This window comes from Scyliorhinus canicula, chromosome 28 (genome assembly GCF_902713615.1).
Source record: "Scyliorhinus canicula chromosome 28, sScyCan1.1, whole genome shotgun sequence".
In the NCBI taxonomy this organism is placed as follows: Eukaryota; Metazoa; Chordata; class Chondrichthyes; order Carcharhiniformes; family Scyliorhinidae; genus Scyliorhinus; species Scyliorhinus canicula.
The window spans coordinates 6,211,442-6,232,763 of NC_052173.1; the positions used below are offsets into that span (position 1 = coordinate 6,211,442).

The following is a 21,322-nucleotide window of genomic DNA, read 5'->3' on the forward strand; positions in this document are numbered from 1 at the left end:
CAATCCACCTAACCTGTACATCTTTGGACACTAAGGGACAATTTATCATGGCCAATCCACCTAACCTGCACATCTTTGGACAGCAGGATACTCCATTCCCACATCCGGCCAATGGGGTTTCCCATTGTGACCACCCCACGCCGTCGGGAAACTCGCGAGCGTGGATGCGCTGCCGACGGAGAATCCCACAAATAATCTTTGTTTTCTACCTGGCTGGTCAATTCTACACCTGGAAAATCCATGAGGGGCTGCGGGCCTCCAACAGCAGAATTGTATTTCACCACCAGCAGGCCAGCATATCCCTTCCTCCCCCACTCTACTATTCCCATCAAGCTAGGGGATAAACCCTGGTCTAATGCAGCAGATCATGCACAGGACGAGATGCTCTCAGACACCTGGGAACATCGCCACCTGGAGGTTCCCCTCCAAGTCACTCACCACCCTGACTTGGAAATATATCGGCCGTTCCTTCACTGTCGCTGGGGCAACATCCTGGAACACCCTCCCTAACAGCACAGTGGGTGTACCTACACCACATGGACTGCAGCGGTTCAAGAAGGCAGCTCACCACCACCTTCTCAAGGGGCAATTCGAGATGGGCAATAAATGCTGGGCCTGTCAGCCACATTGACAACCCTTAAATGTATAAAGGATAGTGAGCCAATCAATTAAATGTTCACAAAACATGCTCAAGTGTGGCTTGAACATGGCTTGAACATGTGTCTCAGATACTCCCTCTGAAAGACTCCAATGGGCACAGTTGAAGTATGATGAGCACCTTGTCATTGAGTGCCAGGAGTTCACAGGTCACAGGCCCATTGAGCACCAATACGCAAAAGCAAAAAAAAAGTATCGCTCGCATTTATATTTTGGTTTCTTCAAACCGAGGCTCCAAGGCCTGGCTTTTGAAGGCACGCAGATTTACCTTTGCACCTGCGTCACCATGGCAACGATAAGGGAAGAAAGGGTCGCACACCTCGACAAGCAAGGCTTGATAACAAAGTTGGAGGCAAAATAAAAAGATTACACATTATCGATTTGAAGTTACGGCACATTTGTGAAGCCCAAATTAATGGCCTGTTAAAGAGATGATTGCCAGGCAACTAAAAGGTTCCTCCAATCAGAAAACAGAAACAGATCCCAGTAAATCAGTCAAAGCCTAAATGTGGATAATTCCTAATTGATAACTGAGCCAATTTATTAGAGAATAATTCTTTCACAATGTAAAAAGTGCAGTAATAAATCGCAAACTGCCTATAAATTGATAAAGATTAATGAAGTATTAACAGTTAACAAGTGACGCTCAATGATCCAGGTTAACTTGGCATATTAAATTGCAGCTAATTGCACTTAATAACCCAGCACTGAAAGCAAAGGCATCATGTTCTGAGATTTAAGTTGCAGTATTGTTACCTGGACACAGCCTCAATCACACGTAAGTGCATAATGGCTGCTCAACCGTTTGTATTCGGCATTCCAGAGCATGTCTACTGGGGATTAACAATCTGGAGTAATGTCTGATGGGGATTAACAATCTGGAGTAATGTCTGATGGGGATTAATAATCTGGAGTAATGTCTGCTGGGTATTAACAGTCAGGAGTAATGTCTGCATGGTATTAACAATCTGGAGTAATGTCTGATTGGGATTAATAATTTGGAGTAATGTCTGCTGGGTATTAACAGTCAGGAGTAATGTCTGCATGGTATTAACAATCTGGAGTAATGTCTGATTGGGATTAATAATTTGGAGTAATGTCTGCTGGGTATTAACAGTCAGGAATAATGTCTGCTGGGGATTAACAATCTGGAGTAATGTCGGCTGGGTATTAACAATCTGGAGTAATGTCTGCTGGGTATTAACAATCTGGAGTAATGTCTGCTGGGGATTAACAATCTGGAGTAATGTCGGCTGGGTATTAACAATCTGGAGTAATGTCGGCTGGGTATTAACAATCTGGAGTAATGTCTGCTGGGGATTAACAATCTGGAGTAATGTCGGCTGGGTATTAACAATCTGGAGTAATGTCTGCTGGGTATTAACAATCTGGAGTAATGTCTGCTGGGGATTAACAATCTGGAGTAATGTCTGCTGGGGATTAACAATCTGGAGTAATGTCTGCTGGGGATTAACAATCTGGAGTAATGTCTGCTGGGGATTAACAATCTGGAGTAATGTCGGCTGGGTATTAACAATCTGGAGTAATGTCTGCTGGGGATTAACAATCTGGAGTAATGTCGGCTGGGTATTAACAATCTGGAGTAATGTCTGCTGGGTATTAACAATCTGGAGTAATGTCTGCTGGGGATTAACAATCTGGAGTAATGTCGGCTGGGTATTAACAATCTGGAGTAATGTCTGCTGGGTATTAACAATCTGGAGTAATGTCTGCTGGGTATTAACAATCTGGAGTAATGTCTGCTGGGGATTAACAATCTGGAGTAATGTCGGCTGGGTATTAACAATCTGGAGTAATGTCTGCTGGGTATTAACAATCTGGAGTAATGTCTGCTGGGTATTAACAATCTGGAGTAATGTCTGCTGGGGATTAACAATCTGGAGTAATGTCTGCTGGGTATTAACAATCTGGAGTAATGTCTGCTGGGGATTAACAATCTGGAGCAATGTCTGCTGGGTATTAACAAACTGGAGCAATGTCTGCTGGGTATTAACAATCTGGAGTAATGTCTGCTGGGTATTAACAAACTGGAGCAATGTCTGCTGGGCATTGTGACCTGCCTGTTCTTTAAAATATGGTGAAGATGTTTGATTTGTGGACAATTTCAAGAGGGGATAATTGTAAATTACTGGTGTTGATCCTTGCTACTGTGATGGGTGCAGTGTCTTGCCGTGTAGCAGCTGATGAGTGACTTTAGAGTGCACGGGTCTATGTAGCGGCTGAGTGAGCAGATGCATTGTGGGTTCACTGAGTCATCAGGAGGGAAGCATGTACAGAGTGCGCCTCAGCAGCATTGAGGGCTCCATGGTTGCCCTGAAAGGTGCACGATGAGTGGGATGGGGTGGGCTGGAGTATTTAACCGGGGGAAGGATGAAATTCTGTTGTAAATGATGCTAGCCTCACTGGACAGAGTGGTGGGCAACCTCTGACCTGGGGGCCCCATTCGGCCCATCTGGGTTCTGAGTGGGGCCCACGAGACATTTTGTTGACCGTTACCCCTCCCCCGCGCAGGGTCGCCACATTCCGCTGATTTACATCCGGGTAGTTTGTTTCCTGCCGATGTGACTGAAGTGATTCACACGTAAAGCGAGGACAAGTGAAGTGAGGTGTGTGCTGATTGCTCACAACATTGAGTGTGAGAGCCGTGCGCTCCCTCTGTGTCCAAAGTGGAAATATTTCTATTGTTTCCACCATTTGAAGTTGATGACAGTTCTATTAATATATAAATGATGAAGCATTTTCTATAACTCGTTATTAAATATTCAGCGTGTATTAAATGTATTTAATCTTATTCATGGGGTCACGGTTAGTGAACAATCCTGATTTCAATTTTGTGGCCGATTGAGATGAAGGAGGGTCACTCACGCGGCCTACTCACTGGCCTAGGTTGCCCATCAATATCTTTATCCGTAGCAGAATTGAAAATGACGTTCGCCCAAGACCCATGCATGCATGTATGTGTGTCAGGTGAAGATCAGTCGATGCGTTGAACCTCCCAAGGTGTAATTTCTTGCCTGCTGTTAATTTAATGCAGGCAATGGTGAAACTGCACTCGACCCTCCCTCCATTTCCATTCGCTCAAGAGAGAGAGAGAGGGAGGTGTGAAACGTGCTGCTGACTCACAATCGCCTCCTTTCCTCCATCACACAAAGTCAGAATGAGCCTCGTAGTGTCTGTGTCCACACGCAGTGAACTTGAGGGCCAGGTACCAGAGGTCAGCTGTTGTCCATGGATGCAATGCGGAAAGCGCATTGGAGCTTTCTGGTCGTCAGATTTTCGATCAACCCATGGAAGATTGATGCACTATGAATTACGAGAAGACGAGAGTAGAATGTGATCGAGGCTTTATTACACTGAGATGTGTAGCCTCCGATAGTAGCTGATGAAATGGCTGCTGAATGGGGAGCGCACATATTTATACTCAGCCTACTGGGCGGAGCCAGCAGGCAGGGATCAACCCCCGTACCTGTAGTACAGGAAATGAAATGAAAATGAAAATCGCTTATTGTCACAAGTAGGCTTCAAATGAAGTAACTGTGAAAAGCCCCTAGTCGCCAAATTCCGACGCCTGTTCGGGGAGGCTGGTACGGGAACCTTACCGTAAAACACATAGATATATACAGTATATACATCAGTGAAGACGACCACAAAGATGGAGGGGTCTGAGGGTTGGGGCCTATTTGTGTCACTGCAACTTCCCCTCAGAGAGCTACTAATCACCTAATCGAGGGGGCGGGGGGAGAGAGTTTCAGAGAGCAGAACTGCCAATTATTTCTTAATGCAATAAACCAGGGTTTTTTCACCCACACGGTGGAGACCCACGGGTGGGTCTCAGGCGGGTGATAGGAGGGTCGGGGAGCAATCCCGATCTTCCTAACATCAGCGTGCAGTCCCAGTACCGTCTCCTCCTGACGTCAGTGCGCTGTCCCAGTACCGTCTCCTCCTGACGTCAGCACGCTGTCCCAGTACTGTCTCCTCCTGACGTCAGCGCGCTGTCCCAGTACCGTCTCCTCCTGACGTCAGCGCGCTGTCCCAGTACCGTCTCCTCCTGACGTCAGCACGCTGTCCCAGTACCGTCTCCTCCTGACGTCAGCGTGCTGTCCCAGTACCGTCTCCTCCTGACGTCAGCACGCTGTCCCAGTACCGTCTCCTCCTGACGTCAGCACGCTGTCCCAGTACCGTCTCCTCCTGACGTCAGCGCGCTGTCCCAGTACCGTCTCCTCCTGACGTCAGTGCGCTGTCTCAGTACCGTCTCCTCCTGACGTCAGCGCGCTGTCCCAGTACCGTCTCCTCCTGACGTCAGCACGCTGTCCCAGTACCGTCTCCTCCTGACGTCAGCGCTCTGTCCCAGTACCATCTCCTCCTGACGTCAGCGTGCTGTCCCAGTACCGTCTCCTCCTGACGTCAGCGCTGTCCCAATACCGTCTCCTCCTGACGTCAGCGCTCTGTCCCAGTACCGTCTCCTCCTGACGTCAGCACGCTGTCCCAGTACCGTCTCCTCCTGACGTCAGTGCGCTGTCCCAGTACCGTCTCCTCCTGACGTCAGCGTGCTGTCCCAGTACCGCCTCCTCCTGACGTTAGCGCGCTGTCCCAGTACCGTCTCCTCCTGATGTCAGCGCGCTGCCCCAGTACCGTCTCCTCCTAACATCAGCGCGCTGTCCCAGTACCGTCTCCTCCTGACGTCAGCACGCTGTCCCAGTACCGTCTCCTCCTGACGTCAGCGCCCTGTCCCAGTACCGTCTCCTCCTGACGTCAGCGCGCTGTCCCAGTACCGTCTCCTCCTGACGTCAGTGCGCTGTTCCAGTACCGTCTCCTCCTGGCGTCAGCGCGCTGTCCCAGTACCGTCTCCTCCTGACGTCAGCGCGCTGTCCCAGTACCGTCTCCTCCTGACGTCAGCGCCCTGTCCCAGTACCGTCTCCTCATGACGTCAGCACGCTGTCCCAGTACCGTCCCCTCCTGACGTCAGTGCGCTGCCCCAGTACCGTCTCCTCCTGACGTCAGCGCGCTGTCCCAGTACCGTCTCCTCCTGACGTCAGCGCGCTGTCCCAGTACCGTCTCCTCCTGACGTCAGCGCGCTGTCCCAGTACCGTCCCCTCCTGACGTCAGCGCGCTGTCCCAGTACCGTCCCCTCCTGACGTCAGCTCGCTGTCCCTGTACCGTCTCCTCCTGACGCCAGCGCGCTGTCCCAGTACCGTCTCCTCCTGACGTCAGCGCGCTGTCCCAGTACCGTCTCCTCCTGACGTCAGCGCCCTGTCCCAGTACCGTCTCCTCCTGACGTCAGCACGCTGTCCCAGTACCGTCCCCTCCTGACGTCAGTGCGCTGCCCCAGTACCGTCTCCTCCTGACGTCAGCGCGCTGTCCCAGTACCGTCTCCTCCTGACGTCAGCGCGCTGTCCCAGTACCGTCTCCTCCTGACGTCAGCGCGCTGTCCCAGTACCGTCCCCTCCTGACGTCAGCGCGCTGTCCCAGTACCGTCCCCTCCTGACGTCAGCTCGCTGTCCCTGTACCGTCTCCTCCTGACGCCAGCGCGCTGTCCCAGTACCGTCTCCTCCTGACGTCAGTGCGCTGTCCCAGTACCGTCCCCTCCTGACGTCAGCGCGCTGTCCCAGTACCGTCTCCTCCTGACGTCAGCGTGCTGTCCCAGTACCGTCTCCTCCTGACGTCAGCGCTCTGTCCCAGTACCGTCTCCTCCTGACGTCAGCGCGCTGTCCCAGTACCGTCTCCTCCTGACGTCAGCGCGCTGTCCCAGTACCGTCTCCTCCTGACGTCAGTGCTCTGTCCCAGTGCCGTCTCCTCCTGACGTCAGCGCCCTGTCCCAGTACCGTCTCCTCCTGACGTCAGCACGCTGTCCCAGTACCGTCTCCTCCTGACGTCAGCACGCTGTCCCAGTACCGTCTCCTCCTGACGCCAGCGCGCTGTCCCAGTACCGTCTCCTCCTAACGTCAGCACGCTGTCCCAGTACCGTCTCCTACTGACGTCAGTGCGCTGTCCCAGTACCGCCTCCTCCTGACGTCAGCACGCTGTCCCAGTACCGTCTCCTACTGACGTCAGTGCGCTGTCCCAGTACCGTCTCCTCCTGACGTCAGCGCGCTGTCCCAGTACCGTCTCCTCCTGACGTCAGCTCGCTGTCCCAGTACCGTCTCCTCCTGACGTCAGCACGCTGTCCCAGTACCGTCTCCTCCTGACGTCAGTTCCCTGACCCAGTACCGTCTCCTCCTGACGTCAGCGCGCGGTCCCAGTACCGTCTCCTCCTGACGTCAGTTCCCTGACCCAGTACCGTCTCCTCCTGACGTCAGCGTGCTGTCCCAGTACCGTCTCCTCCTGACGTCAGCGCGCTGTCCCAGTACCGTCTCCTCCTGACGTCAGCGCGCGGTCCCAGTACCGTCTCCTCCTGACGTCACCGCGCTGCCCCAGTACCGTCTCCTCCTGACGTCAGCGCTGTCCCAGTACCGTCTCCTCCTGACGTCAGCGCGCTGTCCCAGTACCGTCTCCTCCTGACGTCAGCGCTGTCCCAGTACCGTCTCCTCCTGACGTCAGCGCTGTCCCAGTACCGTCTCCTCCTGACGTCAGTGCGCTGTCCCAGTACCGTCTCCTCCTGACGTCAGTGCGCTGACCCAGTACCGTCTCCTCCTGACGTCAGTGCGCTGTCCCAGTACCGTCTCCTCCTGACGTCAGTGCCCTGACCCAGTACCGTCTCCTCCTGACGTCAGCGCGCTGTCCCAGTACCGTCTCCTCCTGACGTCAGCGCGCTGTCCCAGTACCGTCTCCTCCTGACATCAGCGCGCTGTCCCAATACCGTCTCCTCCTGACGTCAGCGCGCTGTCCCAGTACCGTCTCCTCCTGACGTCAGCGCGCTGTCCCAGTACCGTCTCCTCCTGACGTCAGCGCGCTGTCCCAGTACCGTCTCCTCCTGACGTCAGCGCGCTGTCCCAGTACCGTCTCCTCCTGACGTCAGCGCGCTGTCCCAGTACCGTCTCCTCCTGACGTCAGCGCGCTGTCCCAGTACCGTCTCCTCCTGACGTCAGCGCACTGTCCCAGTACCGTCTCCTCCTGACGTCAGCGCGCTGTCCCAGTACCGTCTCCTCCTGACGTCAGTGCGCTGTCCCAGTACCGTCTCCTCCTGACGTCAGCGCGCTGTCCCAGTACCGTCTCCTCCTGACGTCAGCGCGCTGTCCCAGTACCGTCTCCTCCTGACGTCAGCGCGCTGTCCCAGTACCGTCTCCTTCTGACGTCAGCGCGCTGTCCCAGTACCGTCTCCTCCTGACGTCAGCACGCTGTCCCAGTGCCGTCTCCTCCTGACGTCAGCACGCTGTCCCAGTACCGTCTCCTCCTGACGCCAGCGCCCTGTCCCAGTACCGTCTCCTCCTGACGTCAGCGCCCTGTCCCAGTACCGTCTCCTCCTGACGTCAGCGCGCTGTCCCAGTACCGTCTCCTCCTGACGTCAGCGCCCTGTCCCAGTACCGTCTCCTCCTGACGTCAGCGCTGTCCCAGTACCGTTTCCTCCTGACGTCAGCGCGCTGCCCCAGTACCGTCTCCTCCTGACGTCAGCACGCTGTCCCAGTACCGTCTCCTCCTGACGTCAGCGCTGTCCCAGTACCGTCTCCTCCTGACGCCAGCGCGCTGTCCCAGTGCCGTCTCCTCCTGACGTCAGTGCGCTGTCCCAGTACCGTCTCCTCCTGACGTCAGCGCGCTGTCCCAGTACCGTCTCCTCCTGACGTCAGTGCGCTGTCCCAGTACCGTCTCCTCCTGACGTCAGCGCGCTGTCCCAGTAGCGTCTCCTCCTGACGTCAGCGCGCTGTCCCAGTACCGTCTCCTCCTGACGTCAGCGCGCTGTCCCAGTACCGTCTCCTCCTGACGTCAGCGCCCTGTCCCAGTACCGTCTCCTCCTGACGTCAGCGCGCTGTCCCAGTACCGTCTCCTCCTGACGTCAGTGCGCTGTCCCAGTACCGTCTCCTCCTGACGTCAGCGCGCTGTCCCAGTACCGTCTCCTCCTGACGTCAGCGCGCTGTCCCAGTACCGTCTCCTCCTGACGTCAGCGTGCTGTCCCAGTGCCGTCTCCTCCTGACGTCAGCACCCTGTCCCAGTACCGTCTCCTCCTGACGTCAGCGCGCTGTCCCAGTACCGTCTCCTCCTGATGTCAGCGCGCTGTCCCAGTACCGTCTCCTCCTGACGTCAGCGCGCTGTCCCAGTACCGTCTCCTCCTGACGTCAGCGCGCTGTCCCAGTACCGTCTCCTCCTGACGTCAGCGCGCTGTCCCAGTGCCGTCTCCTCCTGACGTCAGCGCGCTGTCCCAGTACCGTCTCCTCCTGACGTCAGCGCTGTCCCAGTACCGTCTCCTCCTGACGTCAGCGCTGTCCCAGTACCGTCTCTCCATGACGTCAGCGCGCTGTCCCAGTACCGTCTCCTCCTGACGTCAGCACACTGTCCCAGTACCGTCTCCTCCTGACGTCAGCGCGCTGTCCCAGTACCGTCTCCTCCTGACGTCAGCGCTGTCCCAGTACCGTCTCCTCCTGCCGTCAGCGCGCTGTCCCAGTACCGTCTCCTCCTGACGTCAGCACGCTGTCCCAGTACCGTCTCCTCCTGACGTCAGCGCGCTGTCCCAGTACCGTCTCCTCCTGACGTCAGCGCGCTGTCCCAGTACCGTCTCCTCCTGACGTCAGTGCGCTGTCCCAGTACCGTCTCCTCCTGACGTCAGCGCGCTGTCCCAGTACCATCTCCTCCTGACGTCAGCGCACTGTCCCAGTACCGTCTCCTCCTGACGTCAGCGCGCTGTCCCATACCGTCTCCTCCTGACGTCAGCGCTCTGTCCCAGTCCCGTCTCCTCCTGACGTCAGTGCGCTGTCCCAGTACCGTCTCCTCCTGACGTCAGCGCGCTGTCCCAGTACCGTCTCCTCCTGACGTCAGCGCACTGTCCCAGTACCGTCTCCTCCTGACGTCAGCCCGCTGTCCCAGTACCGTCTCCTCCTGACGTCAGCGCGCTGTCCCAGTACCGTTTCCTCCTGACGTCAGTGCGCTGTCCCAGTACCGTCTCCTCCTGACGTCAGCGCTCTGTCCCAGTACCGCCTCCTCCTGACGTCAGCGCACTGTCCCAGTACCGTCTCCTCCTGACGTCAGCGCGCTGTCCCAGTACCGTCTCCTCCTGACGTCAGCGCTCTGTCCCAGTACCGTCTCCTCCTGACGTCAGCGCGCTGTCCCAGTACCGTCTCCTCCTGGCGTCAGCGCTCTGTCCCAGTACCGTCTCCTCCTGACGTCAGCGCTCTGTCCCAGTACCGTCTCCTCCTGACGTCAGCGCGCTGTCCCAGTACCGTCTCCTCCTGACGTCAGCGCGCTGTCCCAGTACCGTCTCCTCCTGACGTCAGCGCGCTGTCCCAGTACCGTCTCCTCCTGACGTCAGTGCGCTGTCCCAGTACCGTCTCCTCCTGACGTCAGCGCGCTGTCCCAGTACCGTCTCCTCCTGACGTCAGCGCGCTGTCCCAGTACCGTCTCCTCCTGACGTCAGCGCGCTGTCCAGTACCGTCTCCTCCTGACGTCAGCGCGCTGTCCCAGTACCGTCTCCTCCTGACGTCAGCGCGCTGTCCCAGTACCGTCTCCTCCTGACGTCAGCGCGCTGTCCCAGTACCGTCTCCTCCTGACGTCAGCGCGCTGTCCCAGTACCGTCTCCTCCTGACGTCAGCACGCTGTCCCAGTACCGTCTCCTCCTGACGTCAGCGCTGTCCCAGTACCGTCTCCTCCTGACGTCAGCGCGCTGTCCCAGTACCGTCTCCTCCTGACGTCAGCGCGCTGTCCCAGTACCGTCTCCTCCTGACATCAGCGCGCTGTCCCAGTACCGTCTCCTCCTGACGTCAGCGCGCTGTCCCAGTACCGTCTCCTCCTGACGTCAGCGCGCTGTCCCAGTACCGTCTCCTCCTGACGTCAGCACGCAGTCCCAGTACCGTCTCCTCCTGACGCCAGCGCGCTGTCCCAGTACCGTCTCCTCCTGACGTCAGCGCGCTGTCCCAGTACCGTCTCCTCCTGACGTCAGCGCGCTGTCTCAGTACCGTCTCCTCCTGACGTCAGCGCGCTGTCTCAGTACCGTCTCCTCCTGACGTCAGCGCGCTGTCCCAGTACCGTCTCCTCCTGACGTCAGCGCGCTGTCCCAGTACCGTCTCCTCCTGGCGTCAGCGCGCTGTCCCAGTACCGTCTCCTCCTGACATCAGCGCGCTGTCCCAGTACCGTCTCCTCCTGACGTCAGCGCGCTGTCCCAGTACCGTCTCCTCCTGACGTCAGCACGCTGTCCCAGTACCATCTCCTCCCCCAATCAGCACGCTGTCCCAGTACCGTCTCCTCCTGACGTCAGTGCGCTGTCCCAGTACCGTCTTCTCCTGACGTCAGCACGCTGTCCCAGTACCGTCTCCTCCTGACGTCAGCGCTGTCCCAGTACCGTCTCCTCCTGACGTCAGTGCGCTGTCCCAGTACCGTCTCCTCCTGACGTCAGTGCGCTGTCCCAGTACAGTCTCCTCCTGACGTCAGCGCTGTCCCAGTACCGTCTTGTCCTATTGTCAGCGCGCTGTCCCAGTACCGTCTCCTCCTGACGCCAGCGCGCTGTCCCAGTACCGTCTCCTCCTGACGTCAGTGCGCTGCCCCAGTACCATCTCCTCCTGACGTCAGCGCTCTGTCCCAGTACCGTCTCCTCCTGACGTCAGCGCGCTGTCCCAGTACCGCCTCCTCCTGACGTCAGCGCTCTGTCCCAGTATCGTCTCCTCCTGACGCCAGCGCGCTGCCCCAGTACCGTCTCCTCCTGACGCCAGCGCGCTGTCCCAGTACCGTCTCCTCCTGACGCCAGCGCTCTGTCCCAGTACCGTCTCCTCCTGACGTCAGCGCGCTGTCCCAGTACCGTCTCCTCCTGACGTCAGCGTGCTGTCCCAATACCGTCTCCTCCTGACGCCAGCGCGCTGTCCCAGTACCGTCTCCTCCTGACGTCAGCGCGCTGTCCCAGTACCGTCTCCTCCTGACGTCAGCGCGCTGTCCCAGTACCGTCTCCTCCTGACGTCAGCGCGCTGTCCCAGTACCGTCTCGCCCTGACGTCAGCGCGCTTTCCCAGTACCGTCTCCTCCTGACGTCAGCGCGCTGTCCCAGTACCGTCTCGCCCTGACGTCAGTGCGCTGTCCCAGTACCGTCTCCTCCTGACGTCAGCGCTCTGTCCCAGTACCATCTCCTCCTGACGTCAGCGCGCTGTTCCAGTACCGTCTCCTCCTGACGTCAGCGCGCTGTCCCAGTACCGTCTCCTCCTGACGTCAGCGCACTGTCCCAGTACCGTCTCCTCCTGACGTCAGCGCGCAGCCCAGTACCGTCTCCTCCTGACGTCAGCGCGCTGTCCCAGTACCGTCTCCTCCTGGCGTCAGTGCGCTGTCCCAGTACCGTCCCCTCCTGACGTCAGCGCGCTGTCCCAGTACCGTCTCCTCCTGACGTCAGCGCGCTGTCCCAGTACCGTCTCCTCCTGACGTCAGCGCGCTGTCCCAGTACCGTCTCCTCCTGACGTCAGCGCTCTGTCCCAGTACCGTCTCCTCCTGACGTCAGCGCACTGTCCCAGTACCGTCTCCTCCTGACGTCAGCGCTCTGTCCCAGTACCGTCTCCTCCTGACGTCAGCGCACTGTCCCAGTACCGTCTCCTCCTGACGTCAGCGTGCTGTCCCAATACCGTCTCCTTCTGACGCCAGCGCGCTGTCCCAGTACCGTCTCCTCCTGACGTCAGCGCGCTGTCCCAGTACCGTCTCCTCCTGACGTCAGCGCTATCCCAGTACCGTCTCCTCCTGACGTCAGCGCGCTGTCCCAGTACCGTCTCCTCCTGACGTCAGCGCGCTGTCCCAGTACCGTCTCCTCCTGACGTCAGCGCTCTGTCCCAGTACCGTCTCCTCCTGACGTCAGCGCACTGTCCCAGTACCGTCTCCTCCTGACGTCAGCGCTCTGTCCCAGTACCGTCTCCTCCTGACGTCAGCGCACTGTCCCAGTACCGTCTCCTCCTGACGTCAGCGTGCTGTCCCAATACCGTCTCCTTCTGACGCCAGCGCGCTGTCCCAGTACCGTCTCCTCCTGACGTCAGCGCGCTGTCCCAGTACCGTCTCCTCCTGACGTCAGCGCTGTCCCAGTACCGTCTCCTCCTGACGTCAGCGCGCTGTCCCAGTACCGTCTCCTCCTGACGTCAGCGCTCTGTCCCAGTACCGTCTCCTCCTGACGTCAGCGCGCTGTGTCAGTGCCGTCTCCTCCTGACGTCAGCGCGCTGTCCCAGTACCGTCTCCTCCTGACGTCAGCGCGCTGTCCCAGTACCGTCTCCTCCTGACGTCAGCGTGCTGTCCCAGTACCGTCTCCTCCTGACGTCAGCGCGCTGTCCCAGTACCGTCTCCTCCTGACGTCAGCGCTGTCCCAGTACCGTCTCCTCCTGACGTCAGCGTGCTGTCCCAGTACCGTCTCCTCCTGACGTCAGTGCGCTGTCCCAGTACCGTCTCCTCCTGACGTCAGTGCGCTGTCCCAGTACAGTCTCCTCCTGACGTCAGCGCGCTGTCCCAGTACCGTCTCCTCCTGACGCTCAGCGCGCTGTCCCAGTACCGTCTCCTCCTGACGTCAGCGCGCTGTCCCAGTACCATCTCCTCCTGACGTCAGCGCGCTGTCCCTAGTACCGTCTCCTCCTGACGTCAGCACGCTGTCCCAGTACAGTCTCCTCCTGACGTCAGCGCTCTGTCCCAGTACCGTCTCCTCCTGACGTCAGCGCGCTGTCCCAGTACCGTCTCCTCCTGACGTCAGCGCTCTGTCCCAGTACCGTCTCCTCCTGACGTCAGCGCGCTGTCCCAGTACCGTCTCCTCCTGACGTCAGCGCGCTGTCCCAGTACCGTCTCCTCCTGACGTCAGCGCGCTGTCCCAGTACCGTCTCCTCCTGACGTCAGCGCGCTGTCCCAGTACCGTCTCCTCCTGACGTCAGCGCGCTGTCCCCAGTACCGTCTCCTCCTGACGTCAGCGCGCTGTCCCAGTACCGTCTCCTCCTGACGTCAGCGCGCTGTCCCAGTACCGTCTCCTCCTGACGTCAGCGCGCTGTCCCAGTACCGTCTCCTCCTGACGTCAGCGCGCTGTCCCAGTACCGTCTCCTCCTGACGTCAGCGCGCTGTCCCAGTACCGTCTCCTCCTGACGTCAGTGCGCTGTCCCAGTACCGTCTCCTCCTGACGTCAGCGCGCTGTCCCAGTACCGTCTCCTCCTGACGTCAGCGCGCTGTCCCAGTACCGTCTCCTCCTGACGTCAGCGCGCTGTCCCAGTACCGTCTCCTCCCGACGTCAGCGCGCTGTCCCAGTACCGTCTCCTCCTGACGTCAGCGCGCTGTCCCAGTACCGTCTCCTCCTGACGTCAGCGCGCTGTCCCAGTACCGTCTCCTCCTGACGTCAGCGTGCTGTCCCAATACCGTCTCCTCCTGACGTCAGCACGCTGTCCCAGTACCTCCTCCTCCTTACGCCAGCGCGCTGTCCCAGTACCGTCTCCTCCTGACGTCAGCGCGCTGTCCCAGTACCGTCTCCTCCTGACGTCAGCACGCTGTCCCAGTACCGTCTCCTCCTGACGTCAGCGCGCTGTCCCAGTACCGTCTCCTCCTGACGTCAGCGTGGTGTCCCCGGAGCAAATTTCTCTTTACAAACAGCAGAGTCTTTGCACCAGACGTGGCAGCAGAGAGCAGGTCACACGCCCGGCACGTACACTGACATCACGCCATCCATACTTTGCCCGTGAAATCACGAAGACGACATTATAGCTGCCAGCAAACAAGCAACAGGAGCGTGTGAAGAACTGAAGATGGATCAGTTTGTGATGAGGAAGAGAGAGGGTCAGAGACACACATGGGCCAGGAACTCTCAACTGAATCAGGGCTACACAAGTGGTTTGCACTGTAGCTACACAGCGCCAGGGTCCCAGGTTCGATTCCCAGCTTGGGTGATTGTCTGTGCGGAGTCTGCACGTTCTCCCCATGTCTGCGTGGGTTTCCTCCGGATGCTCCGATTTCCTCCCACAGTCCAAAGACGTGCAGGTTAGGTGGATTGGCCATGATAAATTGCCCTTCGTGACCAAAGAAGGTTAGGAGGGGTTATTAGGTTAGGGGGATAGGGTGGAAGTGAGGGCTTAAGTAGGTTGGTGCAGACTCGATGGGCCGAATGACCTCCTTGTGCACTGTATGTTCTATGCTGGAGAGAGCTTCACAGGAGAGTCCACGGCAGGACAAAGCAGTGCTGGTGTGAGTTGTACAGAGCCCCAGGACCTCTGTGTAACAACCCATTAAGAAGCTGAAATCGGAACAAAGCAGTATAAGGATGATTACTTGAGGTATGGCTTTGTTAATTGTGCCAATGCAAATCAGGCTGCAAAGCAGAAAAGTACTGGCAAATGAAAGTTTAAAACCTCAAAACGTCAAAGGCATTTGGAAACTAAGCATGGCGAGTTCATGGACAATCTTCTTTTCAAAGGAAGCAGAGAAAACAAACCGTCAGCTGAGGTCCCTCGCAGAAATGTAACATTGAATGACAAAGCAAGTGAGATCGTGAGGACCAAGCAGGCTCACCTGTCACTTTAAAGGTGAGCGAAAAGGTGGGTCGCGAATGTTGGCCGGCCGGCATGGGTCGCCAGGGTCGGCCGGCTGGCATAGCTCGCGAAGGATGGCCAGTTGGTAAAAATGGGTCCCGGCAAAAAAGTTTGAAAAACACTGCTGTAAACAGCAGAGGTGAATTTTGGAGATTCCTGGCTGGAAACAGTAGTCGGGCCGAAGGCTGTCCCTTTAGATTGAATATCATGGGGGGTGGGGCGGGGGGGTGGGGGGGGGGGATTGGGGGAGCGACACATCGGTGACCCCCTGTAACACACAGTCGACAGCCCACTGTTTGCAAAAAAGTCCTGTGTCTCCGAGACCCCACAGCAGGCCGTTATGCAGTGAACAGCGCACACTGAGGTAATTCCTCATCGGCTAGTAGTACAGAGGTCACATGAAGTGGGATGCTCGGGAAGGAAGCGTTCCTCAGCCTGAAGTAAAGCCTCAGCCTCCTAACACCCCCCACGATCACCATCGGAAAGTCCAGCTGCTCCAAATACACGGCCGGAAACATTCCACAGAAGGTGCCGGAACACCCTGCAACAGCTGACGTTCTGGCAGGCAGCTCGCTGGACGCCTGTGGAAAGTGCTGAGGTGCGAAGTCCCCACTACCAGCTCCGAGATAATGCAACCAGCTCACAAACATCCTGTGACAGTTCCAACCACAGCGTGCACCACTTCTCTTGTTAACCACCTCTGGTACACGCATGTCATCCTTGCTTAACAGAGAGAGCGAGACAGACAGAGAGAGAGGCCACTGAACAGAAAGCAGCTTTCAACGCTAAAAAGAAAAGAATCGTTTGTGCATTTTCCATTTGCGCGCGACACAGCATCTGGTTCATGAGGAATCTCTGCTTGGGTCAGAATCGAAATTAAAACAATATCTTTTTCAACTTCTAGCTGATGAAGTTTCACATCGAAATATCCACTTTGACAGCGCTGCGCCCACACCGCGCGCCATACTGAGCAGGGAAGTCTTGCGACAGATTAACGATCCTGCGGCCCCTCAACACAATACAAATGACTTAAATCATTCCTTTCTTCAAAGAACCTTACGGCAGGAAATGTGCATACCCAACCTGCGTTCAGAGTAAACCTAACTCCAATCAAGTGACCAGAATGATCGAATCGGGTAAAGTGCGTTCTTTGTATTGAATCTGGCATCGATTTGGGAACATTAAAGAGGTAATGGGGACGCAAACCTGAGGAAGACATACACCCCTGGGGTAGGGTCGGCAGGCTCAAATCATTTTTTTCCTAAATAGGTCTGAATGTTGGTCGCGGTAAATGCATAGAACGCTCGACAATCTAGATGCAAATGGAACAAGGAAAAAAAGAAGGATTTGTTACCATTTCGTGCGCCCGCATGAATCGCTTTTGCACATGTTTGGCAAACAGTCCAGCCCCTCCAGGTTTACTTGGCGTCTCGGCCATCTCTCTGTGTTCTTTCACTCTCACGCTGTGTCTGCCTCTGGTTCGTGTCAGCCTCTCTGCCCCTGAGGAAGTGAGATACTTCAAATACCCATCATGCTTAACATCCGTTTCAGATCGGAGATAATAACGTGTGGGAAAGGACTTAATTAGGTCACCTCATCCCTTACATCGAGGAGCAATCACCAGCATTTTAAAGCAGCCAAGCGATCAAAACCCCCGCTTTAAATTGCAAAGAATCTGCATTTGTGCAAGTGATTCTGAACAAAATAACACACTTGCTCACTTATTACTTTGTTGCTGCTGAATATAGGTGAATATTTACACTGGTTCATTTACAGACCTGCATCAGGGGTCAAAAACGAATTGGCACAGGGGGCAGTGTTAATGTGAGTGCTACATTCTGGCCAAATTGCACTGTTTATTGGATAGTCTGATGTATACACTGTGAACGATTGCGTTGTCAGCCTCCCAGGTCATTTGGAAGGAGCCCCTCAAACTGTCGTGAAATCTCAACCAATGTCCTCAAGAGTGTCTCGGAGAGCTGCTTTATACTTTAACAAACACTGCAGCACATTCCATAACGGGTCCAGCACCTGGGAATAACCTTATGCTGGTGGTAGTTCTCTTGTTTGTCTCACGTGTGTGTGTGTGTCTGTATGTGTGTGTGTGTTGGCAATCTTTGGGGACGGAAGGAGGTTCGAGAGAGCAAGGGCAGCTGGAACAAGAGGGAGCAGGAGCAGGTCACGTCCAAAAGGAACATGTGTGGATTTTGCACGTTCTCCCTGTGTCTGCGTGGGTTTCCTCCGGGAGCTCTGGTTTCCTCCCACAGCCCAAATGATGTGCAAGTTAAGTGGACTTGGCCATGTTAAATTGCCCCTTGGTGTCCAAAAAAAAGATTAGGTGGGGTGGCAGGGATAGGGTGGAGATGTGGGCTGAGGTAGGGTACTCTTTCAGCGAGGGTCGGTGCAGACTCGATGGGCTGAATGGCCTCCTTCTGCACTGTAGTGATTCTATGATTCGATGATCATCATCGTCATCTTCAGCCTCAGAATTCTCGGTGTCATGTCTCACTTTGAAACATATTTCCTGCCTGATGCTTGCTGTGGAGAAGTATCTGAGGCTCCTTCACTTTACCAATATCACTCTCTCGATGTCCGGCTGATTTGTGACCACGGGCAGTGCATCCTGCAGGCGTGCCCACTACCCTGGCAGCGGTGATGATTCTCCAGTCCTGCTCCAGCCCTTTGCCCAGTGTTACGGGCAGGAATGAGAGAGAACTGCAACCCCCATTCCCTTCCCTTCCTCACTGTAATCAGGACGATCTTAAAAAGGAAGATGCGTGCGTTCCATAACCCCGGAGTATGTGGACAGTTTGAATAATCAGCAGCAAGCTTTTTGTGAGTTTAAAAGAAAAGGTAATTAATTTATTCACGCATTCATCCCAAAAATCTAATCCTGCCTCCCTCATTCACCCATTCACACACACATACTCACGAATACTCTCGCTCTCGAAAATTACAGTTACAGAGAATTGTGCACTTCTACAAGTTATAAGCACAGAGAATAGTTCAGAATTCATGTGCTTGGCGCCTTGAGAAAACACACGTGCAGGTCTGGTGAGGGAGCGGTCTTTCACTCCTGAAGTGCAGTTCAGGCGAATGTAACAGCTGAAGTTGTATACTCGAGCCATTGTAGGATTTCCACCAAGAGAAGGACTTTCTACAGGTCACAGAGTTAGTTATTGTAGTTCTGTCACCTGAGTGAGCTGCACCCCTAGCCAAGCTATTCCAGTACAGCTACAACACTGGCATCTACCCAACAATGTGGAAAATTGCCCATGTGTGTCCTGCACATAAAAAGCAGGACAACTCCAACTCGACCAATTACCGTCCCATCACTCTACTTTTAATCATCCACTTGGAGGTTCCCCTCCAAGTCCCTCACCATCTTGACTGGGAAATATATCGGCCGTTCCTTCACTGTCGCTGGTGCAACATCCTGGAACTCCCTCCCTAACAGCACTGTGGGTGTACTGTGGTGAATGTAACATGATAATTCACATTATGTCTTTGTAAACGCAGTAGCGTTATCCGACCACTAGTGGGAGTAGTTCTGGGAATGCTCAGGAGATTGTACAGGGTTCCACCCTTGACTCCACCCATGACTCCTCCCCCTAGTGCTGCTGTATAAATACCCTTGTCCAGAGTCAGCCTGCAGTTCACTGAGAGTTCATCAACGGGTAACAGGCTGGTTCTGTAGTAAGTCGATTAAAGCCTATATTCATATCGGAAACATGTGTCTGGTGAATTGAAGGTTCCATCATGTACCTACACCACACAGACTGCAGCGGTTCAAGAAGGCGGCTCACCCCCCACCTGCTCAAGGGGCAATTAGGGATGGGCAACAAATGCTGGACCTGTCTGTCACCCTGACAACGCCTGAATGACTAAAGGATGGTGATCCAGTCAATTGAATGTTCACAAGACATGCTTAATTGTGTCATTGCTTGTCAGATATTCCCTCTGAAGGACTCAAATAGAGGCAATTAGGGATGGGCAACAAATGCTAGCCGAGCCAGTGACAGCCCCATTCTGTGAAGGAATAATTAAATTGTTGGACTTGTCGAGGCATTTTTGCTACCTTCTGGAATCTGAGTATCACTCAGGACTAGTGTTCTGAAGTGCAGACCAAGGACATAATCTGCAACTTTTTGTCAGCCCATGTAGCAGCTGATGTTTCTTTCTCTATCACTGCATATCTCTGCTCACTCTCCACCAGTCTATACTTTCCCTCTGCCTGTATCTGAGAAGGTACAGCTCCCACTCCTGTCCAAGATCCGCCACCAGCAGTCACAGTGGGTGTCTCTGGGTCACGGTGAGCAGTAATATCAGACCTCCTGTGGTACTTCCTCTCAGAAACCCTGGATTGTCCTGCAGTAGCTGCAGATACAGTTGCTCACTGACAACAGGTTGGTCAGGAACTTTCCAGCTTGTCTTCCAATAACCATAAACCGCTGGGGCTCATCGAAGAGCTGGAAACCCCTTGATTGCTCTCATCTTCCGTGGATCAACTCCAACACCAGATGCATCCACAAGGAAAAGGTAAAGTCGCCATATTCCCAGATGACCAGAGGCTGCTTTCCCCTGTGAGGGGGCAGAGCTGCCTGCTGGTGATTTAACCTGAGGGTCATTACACCTCAAGCGAGGGTCAAGGTTGAGAAGGCGGGGCCTTCATGAATAACCTCAGCCGGTACGGGGAATTGAACCCACGCTGTTGGGCTTGCTCCGCATCATGAACCAGCTATCCAGCCAATTGATATAAACCAGCCCCCTTATGCATCCACAATATGCCTAAGGAACATGACAGTCGACTGCGGGAATTGGTATTTGTAGCAGAGTGTAAGTTCTGCTTCCTCTTGGCAGCGTATCACAGCAGGTTTAGCTCAGTAGGTGGACAGCTGGTTTGTGATGTGGAGCGAGGCCAACAGCGTGGGTTCAATTCCCTGCTCCGGCTGAGGTTATCCATGAAGGCCCCGCCTTCTCAGTCTTGCCCCCTGCCTGAGGTGTGGTGATCCTCAGGTTAAATCACCACCAGTCAGCTCTCCCCCTTCAAAGGGGAAAGCAGCAAGGTGGGTGGTCTGGGGCGCGTGAGCAGCCAAAGGGGGGCACCACTTTAGCGATCCGGGTCCACGGGCTGAGTCCGCCATGGAGCACGGCGTGGCCGCTGTGGGCCGCCTCCTTGCGCATGCGCGGCCTTGGAACCGGAAGTGCTGGAGGCCGTATCGGGAGCTGGGAGCTCGATGCAGCTTCCCTGCTAGCCCCCAGCAAAATGGGTAATCGGTGCCTGTTTTACGGCAGTTTTCCTGGCGTAAATGACCACCGTTTTCACGCTGGCGTGGGGACGTAGTCTCCAAAACGGAGAATCCAGCCACTGGACTCCTCACCAAGGGGTGGTTGCCAAAAACCCCGATTCACATCGAGCCAAGTTCCCGTCCACAGAGGAACTTTGTGTTTGATTGTTTTGTTCAGCTGGGTACGATTTTGATTGAACTGTTGAGTTTTGACCCTGGGACCAGCCGTGAGCACCAACTTGCTGCCTTCTGTCATGAGTGAAATAACCCTTCGCTGCGAGTCAATTTCCCTCTTTCCCTTTGGTAAGAGCGGATGAGGAACGTTTCTGGATGTAAACTGACACACTGCTTTGGTTCCTGGCTGTCGAGTTAAGTGGTACACTGTCTTCAACGTTCCTGTGAACAGCTGTGAAGATTCAGCGCTAAAGTTTTTAGGCTGAAATTCTTGGTTTTTCAATTCCTCCACTCTGCAAATCATTTAAGTCGGTCCAGACTTTCCTGCTTAAAACTGATTCTGAATCACATCCAATACTTCTGTGATCTCTTTATCTCGATATTGGAGGGTTTCACATTAGTTCTCCCACCACCTTGAGTTCTATCCCTCCCGGCTGATGCAGTGTTTTGGATGAAGGAAACTGTTCTCCAACCCAGAAGAAACTGAAACTGCTGCTCCTGTGTCTAACTCGACTAGATACCAGCATTCCAGTAGCTTCCACGTGGTTCCTGAATCTCTCCGAGGAAAGACATTCTAATATTGTGCTGAAGGACG

General features: G+C 55.5%; 1 protein-coding gene across 2 annotated transcripts in view; it reads right to left on the reverse strand.

Annotated features, from left to right (window-relative positions):
* The window catches only part of LOC119958196 (bridging integrator 2-like), a 141,898-nt gene extending 125,134 nt beyond the window's left edge, over positions 1–16,764 (reverse strand). Inside the window, exon 1 of one of the 2 annotated variants that reach the window (XM_038786568.1) lies at positions 16,620–16,764. In XM_038786568.1, the coding sequence (XP_038642496.1) occupies positions 16,620–16,703 (84 nt within the window). In that variant the 5' untranslated portion in view covers positions 16,704–16,764. The remainder of the gene's footprint in view (positions 1–16,619) is intronic. The other variant, XM_038786569.1, reaches the window with a different exon arrangement.
* Positions 16,765–21,322: the final 4,558 nt, after the last annotated feature.